General features: G+C 41.4%; 2 protein-coding genes across 4 annotated transcripts in view; both read left to right on the top strand.

Moving 5' to 3' along the window:
* The window catches only part of LOC129824578 (probable G-protein coupled receptor 158), a 134,451-nt gene extending 129,616 nt beyond the window's left edge, over positions 1-4,835 (top strand). Inside the window, exon 5 of the mRNA XM_055884269.1 lies at positions 959-4,835. Within this exon, the coding sequence (XP_055740244.1) occupies positions 959-2,755 (1,797 nt within the window). The 3' untranslated portion in view covers positions 2,756-4,835. The remainder of the gene's footprint in view (positions 1-958) is intronic.
* anxa13l (annexin A13, like) overlaps positions 1-18,776 on the top strand; it is a 36,554-nt gene extending 17,778 nt beyond the window's left edge. The window contains exons 2-12 of one of the 3 annotated variants that reach the window (XM_055882633.1): positions 9,029-9,102; positions 9,948-10,023; positions 10,565-10,659; positions 11,216-11,386; positions 11,696-11,729; positions 13,595-13,674; positions 14,154-14,222; positions 14,532-14,633; positions 15,038-15,113; positions 16,303-16,415; positions 17,288-18,776. In XM_055882633.1, coding sequence (XP_055738608.1) covers positions 9,088-9,102; positions 9,948-10,023; positions 10,565-10,659; positions 11,216-11,386; positions 11,696-11,729; positions 13,595-13,674; positions 14,154-14,222; positions 14,532-14,633; positions 15,038-15,113; positions 16,303-16,415; positions 17,288-17,407 — 951 coding nt within the window. In that variant the 5' untranslated portion in view covers positions 9,029-9,087 and the 3' untranslated portion in view covers positions 17,408-18,776. Of the gene's footprint in view, positions 1-8,926; positions 9,103-9,947; positions 10,024-10,564; positions 10,660-11,215; positions 11,387-11,695; positions 11,730-13,594; positions 13,675-14,153; positions 14,223-14,531; positions 14,634-15,037; positions 15,114-16,302; positions 16,416-17,287 lie in introns of those variants that run through there. The other 2 variants (XM_055882634.1, XM_055882632.1) reach the window with 2 other exon arrangements.
* The last annotated feature ends 4,889 nt before the right edge of the window (positions 18,777-23,665 follow it).

Consider the following 23,665-nt stretch of genomic DNA (forward strand, 5'->3'; position numbering starts at 1 on the left):
AGTCCCTCCCTTTTTTCTCTGTTCTGTAAACTGAATTTGTTCTGGTTTTAAAGGTTTAAAGTTTTAATGTCGTGGGTGAAAGACTCCCATAGTGAATGGATAATGGTGAATGGAGAATGGTGAATTGAGAATCCATCAAATTGGATATCTTGTCCGAGAGCCATGTTTCACAAAAGCAGAGAATATTGCAGTTTCGAGAGTCCCGTTGGTAACAAATCTGCGATCGGATGTCATCCATCTTATTATCAAGTGATTGGCCAGTAGAATGGAGGGAAGAGGTGGCCGGTTCTCCCTTCACCTTAATCTCGCCAGTTTCCCCCTCTCTTGCCTCTGTAACGTCAGCGTTTCCTCTTGGGTAGCCCGAAAATTGGGTCAGAATTACAGAAAGATTCCATTTCAGATTAGGCCATCCAGTATGGCGCCAAGATTTTCACATCTTACAGTGTAGAGACTGTTTAGATTAAACACCCATTTGCTGTTTTGTTTGGGAACATTCGGAATTGTAATAATTAGTGATACAAATGTAATTTGCATAACGCTTTTCATTACAAAGAAATATGCAGCTACCTAGATTTGATAAAATGGCAATGGTGTCCGGTTTGGTTTTGATGTATACTTGAGTATCAGCAAAGCAATGAAAGTTGATGATGTAATGAGGAGTTAGGTGGGTGGGTTAGGTGGTTAGGTGAGTGGAAGCGTGTAGATTAAAAACAGGATTGGCCACAACACTGAACCCTGTGGGAAGTCGCTACCTTGTGGCAACATTCCGGTCTGTCAAGGAAATGGACCATGGTTAGTTTGGTTTGTGTCTGTGAAGTGTCTGTGATGGTTTGTGCCTGTGATGTCAGTTTATGTCTCTAGAGCAACAACAAAACATTTGCATTGAACAAGCAATATGTTTTCTCATCCACTTCCTTCCGTCTCTCTCCCAACCCATCCCTCTGTGTCATCATTGTAGGACGAGCTCAAGAAGCTTTACGCCCAACTGGAAGTCTACAAGCGCAAGAAGATGCTGGCCAACAACCCACACCTGCAGAAGAAGCGCAGCTCCAAGAAGGGCCTGGGCCGCTCTCTCATGAGGCGCCTTACTGAGATCCCGGAGACCTTGCACCGACATGGCAGCTATGGCAGTCGTGAGGAACGTGAAGGTAGCGAGCACGGGAGCAACCGCAGCACCCTTCGACGGAATCCCTTCGACTCATCTCATTCAGGTCACAAGTCCAGGGAAGACTCTTTGAAGAACAAAGTTCTGGGCCTGAATAAGTCACACAGCTACGACCACGTTTGTGACCAAGCTAAGGAAACTGCCGACGGAGAGGGCTCGGGTGGGGACAAAATGGCCACCAGCGATGGTTCCTTGCTGGGATCTCTCATTAGGAGACAGGTTAAGAAATCACCGGAGCCTGCCCCAAAGGTGGAACCGGCCGAGTCAGTGCCCTTGGTCTGCAAGTCGGCCAGCGCGCACAACTTCACAGCGGACAAAAAGCCCATTCAGCTGAGGACGTCCATCATGCAGAAGTCACTGAGTGTCATCACCAGTGCCAAAGAGAAGATGCCCGGGCTCACCAGCAAGACCCATAGCGCAGAGGATGCCAGCAAGAAGGGACTCAAAGGTCGCGATGGGAGGATACTGTCTGAGGTGGACGAAATGGAGTGTTATCCTAAGATGATCATCAGCCAGTCGGTAGAGTACTCCAGGACACCCATGGCCAAGATGGGCATCATGAAGCAGCAGGTGAGTGGCAGCCAGCCGTCCATCAACACAGAGCCGGGGAGAAACCTGTATGACCTCTCCGAGGTGTGCTCTTGGGATGTGGAGGACCCTCCAACCCCGTCGGAAGGAAGGTCCCAGAAGCATGTGTCCATTGCTCCGGGAGAGACCACCGCGGTCCACAGGGGTGATGGTGGTGGTGGCACGGGTAGCACCAAGGGCAGTCGCTCCCAACAGAAGCAGCAGAGAGCCGCGGGGCAATCGCCTGCAGGCCGACAGCGCTCCAAAGACAAGGGGGGTGAACGAGACGAGGCCAGAGAAGCAAGGAAGCCCAGGTCTCCCAGATCTCCGCTCCTGCTCAAACCGGAGGTGTGCCCCTGGGCCTTTGAGGTGCAGCCGGTGTTGGGAGGCAATTCAGACTCCATCTCCCCAGAGAGGATCAGACGTAAGAGGAGCGTCACACCCACTGATGGGAAGCCCAAGATCCTCCACTCAGACTACTCCAAATCCACAGGGAGTCTGCTGCAGCCACCCACCCTGATGGTGGACATCTGTCCCTGGGACTACAATGAAGCCCCAGCCCCTCCTTCCCCCAGCCAGGAGAAGACCTGCTCCAGTCCCACGGCTCACTCCAAGCGGAAACGAAAAGGTTCGTGCTCCTCCAAAGAAAGGGGAGAGAGAGAGAAAGGAGGGAGGGACAAGGAGGAAGAGAAGCAGCATAGGTCAAAGAGCAAGGAGAGCTCCTCCAGCAGGCCCTCGGAAAGACCACGTGTCAGCCAATCATCAGAGGGTGGTCCGGTCACCGTGCCAACATCCGGGAGACGGAGAAGCTTGACAAGAGACCCGGAGGCGTCGGAGAACAAGAGGGTGGAGGCGTGCCCGTGGGAAGTAGAGGACGCACATGCCAGCGTAGCACAGACAAAGCCTTCTCCAGCGAAAGAAAACTCTTTGAGTTCTGATTACAAACAACCCGTAAGCACTGCTAAAAGGGTTGACGTTTGCCCCTGGGATTTTGAAGACAATGGGTCAGAGAAAAGTGCATGATAATCGAAATAATAGACTATGTGTTTTGTACTCACGGTAAAAAAAGCCTTGCAAACTGGGTTTTAAAGATAAGGGTGGGATAAACAGTTGCACTGTGGTTATGTCAAAATAATTTTGTGAAGTAAAACATGACACTACGGTCTGTTAAAGCATTCCAAACAAAGTATTTGTTCAATTACAAAGTCCTGTTGTTAGTTGTGCCATTAATGCAGCTTAAAGTCACTTCATCCGCATTGTAGAGAAATGTTTAGTAGGCACTATTTGCTTGTACATTTGCTCAGTTTGCAGTTTTGCGCGTTTTGTCACACTCTTTAATAAGTTGAACACATCCTTACTACCTGTGAGGGAATTTACACTGAATTAATTACAGACAACAATCTGATTTAGACAGATTTGTACAAGAATGTGGGACTGATTTAACCAGTCCATTTTTGTAAACAACTAATTGATGATATTGCCACATGTTCCACTATACTAGACTGGAGTTCTCTTTTGTCTGTATCCTGCACCTGGGTCATTCCATTATGCTAGACTGGAGTTCTCTTTCGTCTGTATCCTGCACCTGGTTCATTCTTGTCAAGTAGTGGGCCAAGTATGAATTCAGAGTGTTGGTCATCGGGAAGTGTATAATGTAACTTCCATATGAAGCACAGTGCACAGATAATTATACAGTTAATTCTGGGGCCTTATAGATTATACAAAGGATGTGAATTGGAAGTGTTGAGTAGGAGAAATAGCTACATAGGTGCACCATACATAGTTACCACTTGCATAGCAACATGAGGATGCACCCCCTTAATAAGGAAGAGTATCTCACCTGTATTTGGTCTCCTTTCAGTCAAACATGCTTTGTGTTCGTACAAAAAACAAACTGAAGTTTATCTTTGATGCATACGTTTTGTAAAACTGCTATAGAATGTGGCAGAGCACTTCCAGAAATTGCTTTGTGTCAATTCATCAACTTACATCCAAAATGCTACAGCATTTGGTAATGGACCTTTTTTGCAAAAGAAACAAACATTTCTTATTGGACAAGTTAAACTTAGTCCCTCCCCTGTTTCAGTGTGTTATCCTCCAGTTGGCTTCCTAGTGAGTAAGACCCAGCTAATCCGTAACACAATTCTTCTCAGTGGTGGAAAAAGTACCCAATTGTCATACTTGAGTAAAAGTAAAGATACCTTATTGGAAAATGACTCAAGTAAAAGTGAAAGTCACCCAGTAAAACAGTACTTGAGTAAAAGTCTAAAAGTATTTGGTTTTAAATATACTTAAGTATCAAAAGTAAAAAGTATAAATAATTTCAAATTGCTTATATTAAGCAAGCCAAAACAGCACAATAGTTTGTTTTTATTTATTTACGGATATTCAGGGGAACACTCCAACACTCAGACATCATTTACAAATTAAGCATTTTTGTTTAGTGAGTCTACCAGATCAGAGGAAGTAGGGATGACCAGGATGTTCTCTGTTTAGTGAGTCTACCAGATCAGAGGCAGTAGGGATGACCAGGTTGTTCTCTGTTTAGTGAGTCTACCAGATCAGAGGAAGTAGGGATGACCAGGGATGTTTTCTTGATAAGTGTGTGATTCGACTGTTTTCCTGTCCTGCTAAGTATTCAAATGTAACAAGTATTTTGGGGGTTTCTGGATAAATGTATGGAGTAAAAAAGTTAATTATTGTCTTTAGGAATATAGTAAAGTAAAAGTACAAATTGTCAAAAATATAAATAGTAAAGTATAGATATCCCCCCCCCCCCCCAAAATGACTTTAGTAGTACTTTATAAAGTATTTGTACTTACGTACTTCACACCACTGATTCTGCTGTATCCATTAATGCTACAGTGACTTCTGCATGACAGTAAACATATTGGCCCAACGTCTCACTGCTCTTAGCGAACTCTGCTCTGTTATAACCTGTTTGTTGAGTGAACTTGTACCACTGTCGTCTTTTTACTATAATGCTTGGTAACACGCTGTTGCATCCACATAGGAATATTTATATTGTACATTTATATTGTGTTCTGTTGTAATCGCATGTACATAACTCCCCCCTTAACCTGCAATAAATATTTATATATAACTCAATGTCTTTTTCTGTTGTTATTTGATGGGTAGTGTCAAATAGTGCTGACCAACCCTGTTCTAGGAGAGAAAACCTACTGTTTCATTACACAGAACAACACTACACCCTGGTGGTGATGAGCATACATAACCAAACTGTTGACAATAACCAATGTACACTGAGAGTACAAAACATTAGGAACACCTGCTCTTTTCACCTGATGAAAAGCTATGATACCTTATAGATGTCACTACAATCAGTGTAGATGAAGGTGAGGAGACCATTTTTAAATAAATAGATTTTTAAGCCTTGAGACAATTGAGACGTGATTTGTGGATGTGTGCCATTCAGAGGGTGAATGGACAAGACAAAAAGTTGATGTGCCTTTGAACAGGGTATGGTAGTAGGTGCCAGGCGCACCAGTTTGTGTCAAGAACTGCAACGCTGCTGGGTTTTTCATGATCAACAATTTCCCGTCTGTATCAGTAATGGTCCACCAATCAAAATGATATCCAGCCAACTTGACAAAACTGTGGGAAGCATTGGAGTCAACATGGACCAGCATCCCTGTGGAACGCTTTTGACACCTTGTAGTCCATACCCCAACGAGTTGAGGCTGTTCTGAGGACAAAAGGGGGTGCATATCAATAATTAGGAATGTATTCTTAAGGTTTTGTACACTCAGTGTATATTTTCTGCAGGCCCTGTATTTCAAACCCAAATCATTTCAAAGTCTCTGAAAGTGATTGTGTTGTTGTTTGAAGTTAGTTTGAGATGATTTGGGACATGGGAATCTATAGGATGGTACTTTGGGGAACATTGACTTTTGGTTATAAAATACTCATATTATTGGCAGTGACAAAGTAAACAAGACTACAGGGTGGATAGCAATCGTTCCTTGACCATAGACTGCTATCAATAAGGAAACCAATGTGTTAATTTGTAATTTGTCTGAATGAGCCCCCTTTAAGGGGCCCCCCTTTAAGGGGCTCATACATGCTTATGACAAGTCTTATAATGGTACTTTCTCACAATCCATAAATTATTGTAAAGATTACAATTTTATTAGGTGTCTAATATCAAACTAATGAAGTACCAACATAATAAATTATACTTGAGCCTAACAGATGGCTAACTTGTAAAAACCCTTACATTTTTCTACATTTAATCCAGCACATTGAATTATTAAATATTGAATATACTATTGAATATACTGAACATATATTGAACATGTGTTGATATTATAATATATATTTTTTTTAAATACTGTATATCAGAGAATGACAAGCATCTGCTCAGTACTGGGTCAAAGTTGAATACAGAGAGAGACTGTGGGCTGTAGTTACTTTGTGTTCTGACAATAAACAACAGAGGCTTTGTCTTTTCTACTTGTGTGTAAATGATGGTGGTTATGCTTATTTGTTTATTAGAAGTTTGCCCATTTTATTACATAATCTACACCGTAACTATTTTTTTTTTAATAGAGTAATTTGGGGTATTATCAACAGGAAAATACTTTGAAACGTTTTACTCCAGTGTAACGGATGTGAAATGGCTAGCTAGTTAGCGGGTACGCGCTACTAGCATTTCAATCAGTTACGTCACTTGCTCTGAAACCTAGAAGTAGTGTTGCCCCTTGCTCTGCAAGGGCCGTGGCTTTTGTGGAGCGATGGGTAACGACGCTTCGTGGGTGTCAGTTGTTGATGTGTGCAGAGGGTCCCTGGTTCGCGCCCGAGGTCGGGGCGAGGGGACGTACAAAAGTGATACTTTTACACCAGCATGCTGTAAATTATGGTAAATTGTGAGGAAATGTTGTGGGCGGGGAAAGACTTACTGTATTTTGAATGGTGCTGTAATTCAACCACACCTAATACAGTACCATACCGTATCTTTGGAGAGCCTTTTGACCACTAGCGGGTGCAAGGTATTTTGAAGCATGCTTTATAAGAAGCTATATTTGTTGCATCCGTGAGTGAGAATGCTGTACCAATTTATATTTTATGTGATTATAGTACCCCATCAATAGAAAATGTATAGGGGACAGATTGAAGTGGCAGCCAGTCTTGAACCTTAAATGGTTGAGCATTTTGCCATGTCTTTTTGGTCTGTTTTGCCCTGTAGTCGCTGCCAGTTTGGAAGCCTTTGTTAAAGGCCATTAAAAGTGCCTCCAAATATTCATTCATATGCTGTAAACACTCTACTTAGCAACCAACCTGCTTGCACCAATCCTTTGTCAATACAGTAAAATACTGTGAAATACAAACCCCTCTCATCAATGAATTTCATTGATTCATTCTGATTACGGTAGTGTTTACTTTTTTACAGTATAATACAGTCAATTTTAGGGTATTGTAGTGTGTGTTATTATACCGTACTTGCTTTGATACTGTATTTATATTACAGTAGGTGTAGTGTAATATGAAATACTGAATTTGACTGCCTGAAAACTACTGTAAACTCCTGTCAAATTCATACACTGTAACCCTTTATTTTTTTGTAATAAAAATCTTACATTTTATCTCCAGAACAGAATTACATGTATTGTAAACCGATTACTGATAAGTTTTTGTAATAAAAATCTTACATTTTATCTCCAGAACAGAATTAAATGTATTGTAAACCGATTACTGATAAGTTTTTGTAATAAAAATCTAACATTTTATCTCCAGAACAGAATGACATGTATTGTAAACCGATTGCTGATAAGGTTTCGTCTCAATTGACAGATGTTAATTCTTTGTTATATTATGAATGATTTCAATGTATACTGAACAAAAATATAAATGCAACATGCAACAATTTCAAAATGTTTACTGTTACAATTAAAATAAGTAAATCAGTCAATTGAAATTGACAGGGGTGCAGCCATGTGTGGGCCTGGGAGGGCATAGGCCCACCCACTTGGTAGCCAGGCCCACCCACTGGGGAGCCAGGCCCAGCCAATCAAAATTCGTGTTTCCCCACAAAAGGGCTTAACCACCCCCTCCCCCCTCAGATGATCCCGCAGGTGAAGAAGCCAGATGTGGAGGTCCCGGGCTGGTGTGGTTACACATTGTCTGTGGTTGTGAGACTGGTTGGAGACGTACGACAGATTCTCCTAAACTATGTTGATGATAGAGAGATTAACATTTAATTATCGCGATACAGCGACATCTGCTGCATTGTGTTGTTTGACAAAACTGCACATTTTAAAATAGCCTTTTATTGTCCCCAAGCACAAGGTGCACCTGTGTAATGATCATGCTGTTTAATCAGCTTGTTGATATCAACTTGATATGCAACACCTGTCAAGTGGATGGATTATCTTGGCAAAGGAGAAATGTTCACTAACAGAGATGTAAACAAATGTGTGCACAACATCTGAGACAAATTTTCTCATGCATATGGAACATTTCTGTGATTATTTATTTCAGCTCATGAAACATTCCAAATAATGCCATAGTCTGAAGATATATTCTAGTCTGTCTGGGGTAACCTGAAAGCACATTATGAAATGTAATTTAAACCCTTCAGCTGTGATTATTTTTGATTTGACAAGGACCAGACATTGAAACGGGTTTAGAATATTTATTTGAAGAAATGTAATGGATGTCAGAAGGATTCAGGAAGGGAATGACAATTTGGCCAGATGAAGCCAACATCCTTGGAGGAACCTAAGAGATGCTAGACAGAAGAGGTCATGCAAAACTTGATCAGGCTAGTAACACACAGTGACATGCATTACAGAACACAGAGGAGGGACGTCAGTTTGACCAGGTTTAAGTAGGGTGGCAGTGGTGATTAAGGAGAGTGAGGACAGGTGTGGAGGCTGATTAGCAATGTGTTGCAGCAATGCTAGTTGAGTTAGTAGGGAACAGCGTTCAAGGCAACTACTGTAGTGAAGTGTTGCGTTCAAGTCCTATATCCTGAATTTTTGTTCATTCTTAACACCATTTATGGTTTAGTTGATTTCAATTCCATATAAAAGTAGTAGCCTATTCTTCTTATGTTAAACAGTGTCTATACAGTTTAAATTAATGCTTTTAATAAATCATAGAACACAAACCGACATTATTGAAATTAAGTCGCTAGATAGGATGATCACTAAACGCTTTCAGCAGTGTCGTAATTAGCCAGCTAAATTGATAAACGCTGGTGACGTCAACTATGCTGGCAGGGCTGGTCCTTCGTGTGCAGAATCGACTTCTTCAAGGGTGACTAGCGAGGAGAACCATTGACTGACCCGACACTGTACATCATCTTCGCTGGATTTGAAAACAAGAGTTTCAACATGGGCAACGTCCAAGTGAGTGTCAAGTTTTAGACAATTTTCTTTTTAAGTGCGTTATCAGCTTTTGTTGACTTTCTAGGCCTAGTAGCCTGTTTGATGCTACTGGACAGTGTAGCCGGAAAGTAAACGAATGAGTAGGCTGCAACGCTCATTTTAAATGCGTCTCGGTACCACTCGACTGATCTACGTGTCAAATATATAGTTATTTATGTTAGCATGTAAGAAGAATTCAACTAAATGGCCCATCACATTACTTATGGTTATCAAATCATTTTAAAGCTTTAAAATGTCCGTTCTTAAATGTATGCAAATGGGTAGTCTTCATATATGATTTGTGTATGAGGGGAGCATAATTTATCCATAAATAGCCTACTGTTTATCATAGCCTGTTATAAATGTATGCTATGTAGCAGAACCATTCATATGTCAACCGACTGTATATCAAATGAGTGTTAGGAGCGTTGGCAGCTTGAGTAGGCTGCTTCTCTCTGGAATTTCTCAGAAATGCTCCACACTCAATGATCAATAAGGTTGCATTGTCTTTGGGGAGGCTGAGCGAGGAAGAGGGAGGGAGGCTGACGTCTAAGTAGCTTTGTAGCAATATGCAATTGCCCCATGACTCAGCGCACAGAGACTGCACCCTTTACTAGACTAGGAACGGAGGGGAATCTAGTCTACTGTACTCACCCATGAAGGAAAAGTATTTCTCACATGATCTAAACCCGAAAAGACTTTCGTTTTAGGCTGAATTATGTGGCATAGACAAATTATTATTTGAGACAGATGACATAATGGGAAAGCATATTTTTGTATGTTATATTAGTGTCATTGGTGTCCTGATTCTGAATGTTTTCCCATAGCCAACTATTACCCCCTATGAGGATTTTGATGTCGTGGCTGATATCAAGGCCATTCGCAAATCCTGCAAAGGTTTGGGTAAGTGTATGGACTCATATTCCCGTTATATCACAATATTCCATTCAAGCATTAATCTGGGCCAAAGGCTATAGGTTTCTCAAATCCGAGCCTTGAGGTCGATAGTAGGGTCGTTTTTCTTGTCTCCCTAATGAATTGATTAATCAATGTCAGTGATTGGCCAGAGCGATTGTCCCAGCCTAGGTCTGAATCAGTTCCTGATTAGTAGGGGCAGAATGTAGACCAGCAGTATTGAGGATTAGTACAGGAACTTGTCATTGTCCGTAGTCCCTTGCATAGGGTCATGGATGTTTTTACTTGCACATCACAGATGGATGCGTGATGTCATCCCATCTGATCAGAAATAGTGACCTAATTACTATGTATCCACCATTATGAGTCAATTATGCAGCGACGTAAGGATCAACGGATTATACAATGATAGTAGGACAATATACATTTGATTGATTGACACTCCATAAATGGATAGTTTTGAGCATTCGCAGATCAACTGTTTGCAGCCTTGTTTGTTTTTAAGTGTCTTTCTGAATCCTCTCCACAGGGACGGATGAGGAGGCCATCATTGAGATCCTGGCCAATCGTTCATCAGCACAGCGCTTGGAAATCAAGCACGCATACTTCGAGAAGTATGACGACGTGAGTCGTTTGTCATCCGTAGACTCAAGAAGTCAACACATTAAGACGTTTTTATGTGAAATGCAGAGTCCAACTGTTTGCTTTACGACTTTAGCATACTTCATTTGAGTTGTAGGGGAGAAATACTTTTTGGAGCACAAGATGGATGTCCCAAATGATGAGTTAGCAGTGTGAATGAGCGATGGAAATACTAACGTGTAAAAAAAAATATATATATATATTTATTTATTTATATATTTAAAATGGATGGTGATGCCATTGTACAGAATTTCCCCTCCTAGATTTCTTTATTCTGCTTTGCTTGCCTCCTTGAAATAGGAATCGAGCTCAGAACTTTCTTGTTTAAACGAGTGGAATTCCACTGTCCTTTCATACGTTTATACTTTATCTAGACAGTATGGAAATAGAGGGGAGACAGGAGGATGCAGGGATTGAACCCTGGTCTTTGGTGGGGAGGCAGACATGTGACAGCAGCAGGTGTGTTACCACTATACCACAGGGTTTGCACGAGGAAAGACTTTTGAGGCTGTCTGTTCTATGTATTGTCCATACTAAGGAGTTGGAGGAGGTGTTGAAGAAGGAGCTGACTGGTAGTTTTGAGATGGCCATCGTGGCCATGCTAGATCCGCCCCACATCTACTCTGCCAAGGAGCTGAGGAAGGCCATGAAAGGGGCGGGCACCGACGAGGCCGTTCTGGTGGAGATCCTGTGCACCAGCACCAATCAAGTATGTTACTTGACCATTAAGCCAATTGTGTCTCCTTCTTGAATAAAGGTTTGGGTTTATTGGCCGAACTAGCATTGATTTGGACTGTCATGCTCAAATCTGCACTCTGTCATTATCATGTGTGTACATTCCTGCAAACAATGCTGTTCAGCAGATCATTATACCTGTCCCAATGCTGTTCAACAGATCGTTACCTGTCCAACAGACTTTTTTTAGACAGAGCATATTATTATTATGTATATTATTTAGTGAATGAAAACAGAAATGCTAAAGCAGAATGTCTCTTATTCCCTGACTCTCTCCCAACAGGAGATCCTGACTTGCCAGGAGGCGTATGCCCAGGGTAAGTATTATTAGCCAGGACTTCATAAGAACACATTTTATGGTCCAGAATATGGTCAGTCAACCCGCACGCAACCAGTGTTCTTGTATTTGTTGTGTGTGAGTCACTAGGATGAATCACAGTGGAATCAGTCACGTTTTCCTCTCTCATTCGCTGGTGGAGATTTAGACATGACATCATAAATTCATTTTAGAGTAATGTTGGAGCTTTTGGATAATCTCCAAACTGTCGATGAAACGTGACACTGTTTACCCCCTTAAAAACAATATGATGACCCAATGTCTGTCAGGGGAATTATTGATACATTCCATGCTGTTGTGATATTGAATTCACGTTCTTCTCAAATTGCTGTCCTTTCATAGTATTGCATTTTTGACATCCCATTATTTGGTTTTGTGAACTTTTGTCTTCATTTGTTGTTACTTTGTTTTCTTAAACACATCTGAAATTGTGTTTTTCTTATTGTAGAATAATAGTGAAGACATCAAAACTATGGAATCATGTGTTAAACAAATCCTAATATATTTTAGATTCTTCAAAGTAGCCACCCTTTGCCTTGATGACAGTTTTGCACATTTTTAGCATTCTCTCAACCAGCTTCACCTGGAATGATTTTACAACAGTCTTGGAGTTCCCACATATGTTGAGCACTTGTTGGCTGCTTTTCCTTCACTATGATGTCCTACTCATCCCAAACCATCTCAATTGGTTTGATGTGTGGAGGCCAAGTCATCTGATGCAGCGCTCCTTCTTGGTCAAATAGCCCTTACACAGCCTCGAGGTATGTTGGGACATTGTCCTTTTACAAATGATAGTCCCACTAAGCAAAAACCAGATGGGCTGGTGTATTGCTGTGGTTGCCATGCTGGGTAAGTTTATCTTGAATTCTAAATAAATCAGACCGTGTCACCAGCAAAGCACCATCACACCTCCTCCTCCATGCTTCACGGTGGGAACCACACATGCGGAGATCATCCGTTTGTCTACTCTGCGTCTCACAAAGACACGGTGGGGAGATCTCAAATTTGGACTCATCAGACCAAAGGACAGATTTCCACCGGTCTAATGTCCATTGCTCCTGTTTCTTGGCCCAAGAAAGTATCTTATCGGTGTCCTTTAGTAGTGGTTTCTTAGCAGCAATTTGACCATGAAGGCCTGATTCACGCAGTCTCCTCTGAACAGTTGATGTGTATGTTCAACTCGGAAGCATTTATTTGGGCTGCAATTTCTGAGGCTGGTAACTTTTAAAGAACTTATCCTCTGCAGCAGAGGTAACTCTGGGTTTTCTGTTCCCGTGGCGGTCCTCATGAGAGCACAGGTCCTCATCATAGCGCATGATGGTTTTTGCGACTGCACTTGAAGAAAGGTATTGACTGACCTTCATGTCTTAAAGTAATGATGGACTGTTTCTCTTTGCTTATTTGCACTGTTCTTGACATAATATGGACTTGGTCTTTTACCAAATAGGGCTATCTTCTGTATACTACCCCTACTTTGTCACAACACAACGGATTAGCTCAAATGCATTAATATGTTAATTTGTGAAATTTATTTTCTTAACACGGCACACCTGTTAATTGAAAAGCATTCCAGGTGACTACCTCATGAAGCTGGTTGAGAGAATGCCAAGCTGTCAAGGCAAAGGTTGGCTACTTTGAAGAATCTCAAATAAATTAATAATTTGTTTAACACTGTTGATTTACTACATGATTCCATGTGTTACTTAGTTTTGATGTCTTCACCATTCTACAATGTAAAAATAGAGAAAAACCCTTGAATGAGTAGGTGTCAGAACTTTTGACTGATACTGTACATCTGGAATGACCTTTGACCTCTACAGTGAGACCCATTTGTTTACCCTTCAGTGAACGAACGTGACCTTGTGGCTGACATTGAGGATGACACCAGTGGAGATGTCAAGAACCTCCTGATATCTCTTCTGCAGGTAGACAGGGTGATAATCTATGCTTAAAGTACATGTGTCAAATATACACATTTTGCACCAATTGATCACGTGACAAGGCAAAACAAGACATCAACTGGAGTTGTTCCCCTTTGGGAGGCCAGTCTGTGGGCCTTGTGCCCACTCTTTCACCACCCCCTTCCCACTTCCCCTGCACTAAAAGGTACATGACTCATATCCCCTCAATCCTATCACAATAACCATGTAAATTGATTTGGATGAGAATGACTGTTAGGTATGAAAGTTAATAAAGTAAATGGGGAAACAGAAATACATTTTGTTTTGGGAAAACCTTCGTTGTAATGCCGCTTTGGTGACTCACATCATACCTTCGCGTGATAGGTTGATTCCTCCCAGACCTGCTCTTTCACTCTCTTACTCGGTCTGTCTCCGTCCTTTCTTTGTTCCCCTTTGCATCTCTTTACCCCCACACCCCCTTTTCTCTACCTCTACCCTGATAGGCTAACCGAGATGAGGGCTTCGAGGTGGACGAGGGACTGGCCGAGCAGGATGCAACCGCTATGTTTGAGGTGAGCTCTCACTATGTACGGTACCAGGCTCTTCCTTTGTCTGTTACTATCAACCCCTCATGATGCTCTAGGAATCAGTATGAAGGTAAAGGTAAGACTTCATCCCTGTTGTGCAACAACAAATAGCGGTTGAGGAACGTGAGGAACTAATTTCTTTCGAGTAAATCTGCCATTGACATCAATGCGTGATTTATGCAAAAATCCAAGTTGTGCGTGTGGATCTCGAGACACTGATTTTGACTATCCCTGTGCTTTCTGCTGGTGTGTGTATTCTAGTCTTGATGAAGAGTGTCTTTGTTTGGATGTCAGGCAGGAGAGGGTCGTTTTGGAACGGACGAGTCCACCTTCAGTTACATTCTGACACACAGGAACTACCTGCAGCTTCAGGCCACCTTCAAGATCTATGAGCAGGTATGTACAGTACAAATGCTATTTGCCACTGGAGGGGTCATGAACTCTGTCAAAGCTCTGAATTGACAATAATAGTCAAGTGTAAGAAAAAAAAAACATTATTACCTGGTTGGTCCAGTGGTGTAAGCCGCTGCCTCCAGTCCACATATACTGCTGCAGATCTGTCCCACTGCTCTTTCCTCGATCTGTCCAATCCAATAAACAAGAAATGTGTGAGGAGTGGGACTGCCCCATTTCTTTTCTTTTTTTTAAATAACAAGGAAATAAAACCATTTGCTATTTACATGGAAGCCCTTCTAAGGACTTGGGGAAATTGCCTGGCAGTAGTCAGTTATGTTTTGTACTCAGTATGAACATGGACAAATGGATCACCATCTTGATTCTGTGTTCACTGTCCTTTTCAGCTCTCTGGGACAGAGATCCTGGATGCCATTGACAACGAAGCCACTGGGACTTTGAAGGAGTGTTACATCACCCTGGGTATGTCACGTTTTACATGGTTGCTATAACTACCTCTAAGTTAAATACACTGAACAAAAATATAAACGCAACATGTAAAGGGTTGGTTTTGTGCGCCGAAATAAAAGATCCCAGAAATTTTCCATAATGCACAAAAAGCTTATTTCTCCTTTGTTTACATCCCTGTTCGTGAGCATTTCTCCTTTGCCAAGATAATCCATGAATTTCTCTACCATAAGCCACCTCCAACATTGTTTTAGAGGATTTGGCAGTACGGCCTCACAACTGCAGACAATGTTTAGGGGCGGCAGGTAGCCTAGTGGTTTAGGGGCGGCAGGTAGCCTAGTGGTTTAGGGGCGGCAGGTAGCCTAGTGGTTTAGGGGCGGCAGGTAGCCTAGTGGTTTAGGGGCGGCAGGTAGCCTAGTGGTTTAGGGGCGGCAGGTAGCCTAGTGGTTTAGGGGCGGCAGGTAGCCTAGTGGTTTAGGGGCGTTGGGTCAGTAATGGAAAGGTTGCTGGTTTCAGTCTGACCCGACTAGGTGAAAAATCTGTCGACGTCCCCTTATTGTTCCTGTGAGTCGCTCTGGATAAGTCTGCTAAAACGCCGTAAATGTGTAACTAGCCCAGGACCTCCACATCCGGCTTCTTCACCTGAGGGATAGTTTGAGACCAGCCACCCAGACAGCTGATGAAATTGGAGTATATCTGTCTATAAATAAAGCCCTTTTGTGGGGGAAAACAAATTCTGATTGGCTCGGCCTTGATCCCCTGTGGGTGGGCCTATACCCACACACTGTGCCCCTTCCAGTCATGTGAAATCTATAGATTAAGGCCTAATGAATTTATTTAAATTGAATGATTTTTTTTATGAACTGTTCACAAAGTGAAATTGTTGCATGTTATGTTTTTATATTTTTGTTCAATATAGCTAACTAACTTGGCTGTGACGTAAAGCAAAAGACTTCACCAAGTGTCTGAAGGAGTAATCATGACATCCTCATGAGACGATAGCATAGTGGGTAGACTCCAAAATGAGGAAACTTTCATTCATCAAATGAAAACAGAACTGTGGCATTTTCTGTTTTTTGACTGGGTTGACATGACATTGAACCCAATGCTGGAGTTGGACTGAAATGCCCCTCCACTCAGTGCTTCGTGAGGCACACAGGGAATTATTCATCTGTGTATCTTACATGCACGTCTTTCTCTACAGTGCGGTGCGCCAAAAACCCTCAGCTCTATTTTGCCCGTCGCCTGAACGCCGCAATGAAAGGGGCGGGCACCGACGAAGACACGCTCATCCGCATCATCGTTGGTCGCTCAGAGGTATGACATCAATGCATGAGACACAGAATACTACTCTTTTAAGGGGGTTTAGTATCACCAATATGTTTTCTAAAGCTTTTGTCCTGTTAGGCAATGCCTTTCATTTTGTTTCTTCCCCCCCTTGTTTTCCTAACGGTGTTGTGTAGGGTGTATGATGGACGGTGGTGCCACAATTGTTGCTTGAGCAAATGACCTGACCTTGCTCAGGTATCACTCTGTTGCTAAAAAAATATATATATTTTGCTTACCGTAATAAGGAAACTGTCACCGTTTTTATAATTTATTGCGCAACGGAGTGATTCTGTGGACCATGTTTTTTGTCAAATAATTTAAAACTTTAACTTTTATTAGCTCTATTCATGGATTGTACGTTTCTTCACAATATTGTTTTCAATGTTTTAGGACTGATGTCCAACTGAAAAAGATTGAGTCTAAAGTGCATTACTGTGGCTTGGAAACATGATGACATTTTCAAAAGGGGAAAATCTTTATCATTGTGATGCCACCAGATTGGCTTTAGATGCAGTAACTTTAGCTAGCTAAGATTTGGGGGACGCCACTGAATTTTAGCTAGCTAACGTTAGCAATGATAGCTAGCAAAGTTTGTAAAATAACATAGCTAATGGCCATCTCTCTAAAGTAAATTTGAGGACATTTCCTTTTCATTATTTCTAAAGCAATATCATTTCATTTCCAAGTCTTTCGTTCAGAATGACTGGGCACCAGTGGTATGGGTCGTATGTTCATAACGATGTCTGGACAGAGGTGCAACCCACGAATACTACTACTACTTGCCCTGAATAAGAACATATAAAAGTCATACGAGGATAATTATAGAAGCAGAAGATCATGTAAATGTTTGTTTCCAACAGTTTGACCTGGAGACCATTAAGGAGATGTACCTGGAGAAGTATGATGTTCCTCTGAAAGAAGCTCTGAGCTCTGAGTGTGGAGGAGACTTCAAACGTCTCCTACTGGAGATCCTGCACTAAGACTCCTGTTTCTCTCTCTTTCTGTTCCTCTTCCTTTGACAGTTCCACTCCTAAAACACCTGTCTTCTTATTCTTCTACCTCTCTCATATCCTCTTCCTCCTCTCCGGCTCTGACTGCAGCATGGACCAAAAACCAACCACACCGTCATGTTACTAACACAGACAAAAAAACGTCACTAACTTCTACATCGAGTTATGAGCAGAAGACTGCCAGGTAGCCTGGGCCGTATACTGGATAATGAATTAAGTCCCAGACCTTAATCATTATATTGATAAACTATGTTTATTACACATTCCACAGTTAGGCTCTTCTTACATACAGTAAACGAACCAACTTATTATTTTGTCATTTTTTACTTTCCCTCTTTTTCAAAGCCACAGGAAGTAGGGGTGCTGAGGGTGCTGCAGAACCCCTTGGGGGGAGGGACTTTTTTTTTTTTTTTTTTTCAAAATTTGTGAACTTGCCCTTTACTACTCCTGTATTAGTTGAGTAAAAATACTCCTCAGCATCCCCATGCTCTTATTTCTTTCTTGTTTGTGGCTGATGGTTGATGTTGGCTGTAGCATTAGTTCATACAACGTTTACTGTGTCTACCACATAGATGCCTTGACTAGCCTTAAGATATGCCATTCTTATTTTCTTTCTGCTGCACCACTCAAGCTCCGAGTAATCTCATTGGAAGCTTTCCGGTACATACAGGATCACGACATGGCTCCATTTTGAATCGAGAAGAGATCAAAACATATCTGGTTTAGAATTTCTATCCCATCATTTTAGGATGTTTAACCTGTAGGCAAAGAAGTTCACCGGTGACTGGTGTTTATAGATCACCTTTTTAGATCAAAGCCTTCTCTTTTGAAATATTTCCATTTTGATTGACAATTCTTTCTTTTCTAATATAACTTGATGGAAAACAGCAGTAGTAACCAATCTAACTAGTTGATATAAAGATGTGCATTGCAGTGGATGTTAATGCTTTTAGAGAGCAATGGGGCTCTAAAAATTAATATATTATGGAAGAATGCTATGGTGCATTCAATTGTAGTATTTAATCATTTAAAGGAAATATGCTAATTAATCGTAAGGCTTCAAGTACAATCATAAGCATGTAAAATTAAAGTCAACTACTGTAATGGTAATGAATAATATTACATAGCCTCCTAAAATGGTATATCAAAAATACCTCTAACTATCTTGTAGTGAGAGTAGGCTTCTGTTGTGTCGGCTATACAGGTGTCAGAACGGTGTTGATGACAACCAGGTCAATGTCAACGACTTGCATTTTGGATGAATGTTATCCTGAACATGGCCAAAGATTTGTGGTTACTGTAAAATATAAATAAAGCATAGCTATATTAAACCGAACAATGCATGTTGCTGTGTTTATTTACTTTTTTTGTCAACCTCATAAGTGAAATTGCATTTAATGAGAATGAAATGTGTTCAGTACTACTGATACAATTTTTGGGGTGGTCACAATTACTTTAAACTGTAAAACAGGCTTTTTTCCCCCTGTGGGCGTTGCCAAAAGTTCAGCGCAAATGAGTATTAATATGCAGAGCAGTTATTGCCTTTATCTATGCCCACTTTCAATTTTAACCTCCAGATGGCACTGTAGATCTGTTACCCAATAACCAAACTGCACGTCCAATGTTGTCGTGCCAACTATACTATTAAGGGGGGAATGCAAGGTACTGTTTGTTAGATTCAGTTAAATTTATCCCACTCAGTTTCCCCCCCAATATAGTAAGTCCTTATCTGAAAGATATGCTTTCATTGACTGTGTCTCTGACCTGGGACCCCAGGAAGAGAAATAAATACAGAAAGCCATAGATGGCTGTACTGCAAAGGAAAGCATAATGTTTACTGCAGTACATTTGAATATGGTTTAATGTTGAGTACATTGTTGGATACACTCCCATGTCATAATAAACATTAAGAACACTTAGGTACATTTTAGTCATTTAGCAGATGCTCTTTTCCAGAGTGACTTAGTTAGCGCTTTCATCTTAAGATGGCTAAGTGAGACAACCACATGTCAAAGTTCGAAGTAAAAATGTTTTCCTCAGTTATTTTGTTATTTGGGTTGGGGGGGGTTGGAATAAGACTCGGAAATCTTGACCTACCTCTTCAACGAGTATGTTTTCGGAAGGTACACTTCGTAATTGATTATTACATGTTTTTCTATGGCCATTCAGGAAAATCATATGGTTAAGCCTTTTATCTTGAGGAATATACAGAGTTAACAGGGAAACTGAGGGAAAAAGCTTGCCTGAGATGCCTCCCAAACAAGCCCAAACTCCTTCCAGATGGTGCAGCATCACCTAGAGGGCTACTGTATCCTTCCACAGGAGGTAGCTCTCTCTCCTGTCTCTACTTTTCGCTCTGTCTACCCCTCCTATTTTTCTCTTTCAGTTTCTCTCGGGTGTTCTGTCTCCCTCTCACCCGCTGGGACTGTTTGTCAGTGGGACACTGTTATTCTGATCTGATGGGTGATTGACACAATCACAAGAGTTCTCAAACGCAGACATTCTCCTATTTGCAGTTGGTCTTCTGTCTGTGAAACATGTGGATACCACACTTTCTCCCCGGCCCGTCTGCTGTGAAGGCCACATGTGTGATACTCCCCAAGGACCGAATCCTAATTAGAGATATGAGCATAACGTCAATGTTTGCATTGACGTCAATGGAAAACCCACCTTCTGTTAAAGGGATAGTTTCCTTTTAATTGAAGTCTCCCACCTTAGGCGAATAGTGGCATCCTTCCATGCAGGCAGGTTTTTTTTGGTCCAGCATCTCCTGGGCTAGCAATGGTAGTGGAAGTTGTGGTCTCAAAAGCATGTCCCTCAAAGTAACTGACATCGTATATCTGTAATATACTGTACTTGCTATGTGTAAAAGTTGACTATTTAAATTGTGAAGCATTTCCTGATTGCCCGCCTGCCAAAAAATCATTGTGTGATAGTCTCACCAGTTCCACACACAGTCTGAAAACATGGTGTGGCTGTGTATATTGTTGAAATGGTCTGAAGGATATTTTTCTGGTTTTGAAAACACAGCTAGCTGTGCTCGCCATTACCACTAGCATTGCATGCAGCACCCATGCTAACTGGGTGATGCTGGACCTAGCTAAATAATGATCTAGCGCACTTAACGTTCCGGGTGATTCAACACCATCTTAGGTAAGTGTAATTTAACGGTGAACCAGAGACTGAAGAGGAAGCGAGAGACTCCACATCTTAATTTTTTTTCTGGCTACATTAGTAAATTAACTTAGCAGACCAGACCCAGCTGCTACTGCATTGGTGTCTATGGGAGAACCAAAGCAGACTGGAACTGGCCTTTTTTTTCCCCCAACGGTAAATGGCCTGAGTGAACCATCTTCATTTAGTCACCGTCTTTTTTAAAAAACTTCAAATAAGCAAACTGTCATTTCAAACTAACTCTGCGATTTGACATTGCCACGAGTAGCGCCGCAGATCTTACAGATGAGCGAAACGATGCACTATAATTCACTCATAGTATCAGCACATGTGCACTTCAATAACTACGTCATAGCTGCGGGACCAGAAATAGTGAAGTTTAGCCTTGCGTTTCAATGCTCTTAATTGTTGGGGAAATTGACCCAAATATTGCTGTTAACTTTGTGCATCGCTGACTCTACCTTGAAAGTAACTGGGCAGTGAAAAAGTTACTTTTTAAAAGTAAATATTATGGTAATGCATACCCAAATAATGTTTATTCATCCCATACTTGTACTTAAACCTGGATCTCAAACACACCTTTCTGTTGGGGTACGCCCACACCCTTTCTGTTGTTGGGGGTACGCCCACACCCTTTCTGTTGTTGGGGGTACGCCCACACCCTTTCTGTTGTTGGGGGTACGCCCACACCCTTTCTGTTGTTGGGGGTACGCCCACACCCTTTCTGTTGTTGGGGGTACGCCCACACCCTTTCTGTTGTTGGGGGTACGCCCACACCCTTTCTGTTGTTGGGGGTACGCCCACACCCTTTCTGTTGTTGGGGGTACGCCCACACCCTTTCTGTTGTTGGGGGTACGCCCACACCCTTTCTGTTGTTGGGGGTACGCCCACACCCTTTCCAACACAAATTGTTTTTTTTACATAATTGCAAAAATAAATGGAAGGAAAACAGTTGTACACGTATTGTGATTAATTCTAGGTCATATTTCATAGAAATCTGGAAACTGGCATTAACCTGTGGTTATTAAAGCGCTAACGTGAGAGTCCGGCTTGGTCCCCAGACAGGGGCCAGCACTAGGTTAAGGACTTTGACCTTTTTCTTTATTTTAATCATAGCTATAACTCACCAGTCATAAGTGGAGTGGTTTTGATTTCTCCCATGATGACATGCTCTTTGAATTCTTTTTGACCTTGTGGAAATGTGACAAACATAATCCCGATCCAATACGATTGCCCCCCCCAACAACAAAAAAATGACATATTGGAATACAAGTATACATAAGAGGTAAGGAGAGTTGTTGCTTTTTTCAACTACTGTACTTGGGATTTTAAAGGTAATGCAAATAGCTAAATAAATGGTAAGGGGATTTTTTTTGTATATTATCATAGTTACTTACCATTAGCATCAACATTGTTAATCTCAATATGAAGAGCAAAACGTATATCAATGTAAAGTAACTGAGTCCTGTTCAGTAGGGAACACTGTAGTGAAACGTTTTGCAACGGGAAACGAACTAAGTTAAAATAGTACCTCCCCGTTTCATGCCCTTTACTAATACCTGTGCCATTTTATAAGCCTTTTAATGTAGAAATAGGCACCTATGTTCCTGAAAAGCTGCTGCCCATGTGAAAAAAATACTATAGTATTCTATAGTTAAATAGTGTAGTATTCACTAAAGTCCGCAAAACACTACAGTGAATACGGTAGTGCTTGGTGTAGTTTTGCGGATAAGACTGTATTTACAGTTTACTATAGTATAAATACTGTAGTAAGAACTATTATATACTATTGTAATTACTGTAGTGTTTTTGCAGCCTGTATTTACTGTAGTATATACTGTAGTGTTTTTGTGGACATGACTGTAGTATTTACTATCGTGGGGTTTTAAAAAATCCTGCCAGCAATATGCCATATATATTTATATTTTCAATAACCTGTAGGTAGGTAGGACTGAGGTCTGAATGGACAGTTCAGAACTTATGCTCTTTTCTTTCACCTGTAGGGAACATGATATATTGTCGATACTTGGCATGTAGTTTTGTCACTTACTGTACGGATGGCAAACATTGGGGTAAGGGAGGGGAATGGGCAGGGTATATGCAAATTAAATAATGCAGTATAGGGCTCTCCAATCCTTTTCCTGGAGAGCTTACAGTCCTGTAGGTTTTCACTCCAACCCCAACCCTCAAATAATTAGCTAGTTCATAAGAATCAGGTTAGTTACAACTGGGGTTGGAGTGAAAACTTACAGGAGGGTAGCTCTCCAGGAACAGGGTTAGAGTGAAAACTTACAGGAGGGTAGCTCTCCAGGAACAGGGTTAGAGTCCCACGCTGTAGTGTGTATTATAGTGCTTTTGTGGTCTGTAGTATACTGTAGTATTTACTATAGTATTCTGCAGTATACTACAATATCCTATTGTAAGTACTACATATGGTCGAGGTATACTACAATGTGTAGTATATTCTACGGTTTACTGCATACTTCTATAAGTGCTGTAGTATTCTATAGTAAACTGTAGTATTTTTTTTTCACGTGGGTGAGTCTGCAGGTTTTTGCTCCTTTTTATATATAGCAACAGATCACATCTCATGACATGCACAGACGAGCTCATTGGCTTCACTAGGACCATGAGTTATTGAATCATTCCTCGTCTGCAGCAATACGAAACTATACATAAAACTATAACGTGCTCTGAATAGGGTGACGTTTTCACACATTGTGTGCCCTGCTCTGTTGAATTGAATTTCATATGATGAGTATTGTATGTATTGATCTTTAGCCAAGACATTGGAAACATTCTGAGAAAGGAGAGGTTATAACTGGAAAACTGTTAACCCCTTTCAAATGCCATTTTAACTGTTTGAATTCAATGTAAAAGACCTGCTGTGTCTTTTGATCTGCAATGCAAAACATCTGTGTCTTTTTGTCGGCAACACCTGGGTTTAATTCAAGCCATAAGGACAGACATATCTCTCATGACAACGCAGGTCTTTACATGTGATTACAAAAGGTATACGGTATTACAGATTGTCTGTCTTTATGATTACGTTAG

Source organism: Salvelinus fontinalis, chromosome 26 (genome assembly GCF_029448725.1).
Source record: "Salvelinus fontinalis isolate EN_2023a chromosome 26, ASM2944872v1, whole genome shotgun sequence".
Lineage (NCBI taxonomy): Eukaryota > Metazoa > Chordata > Actinopteri > Salmoniformes > Salmonidae > Salvelinus > Salvelinus fontinalis.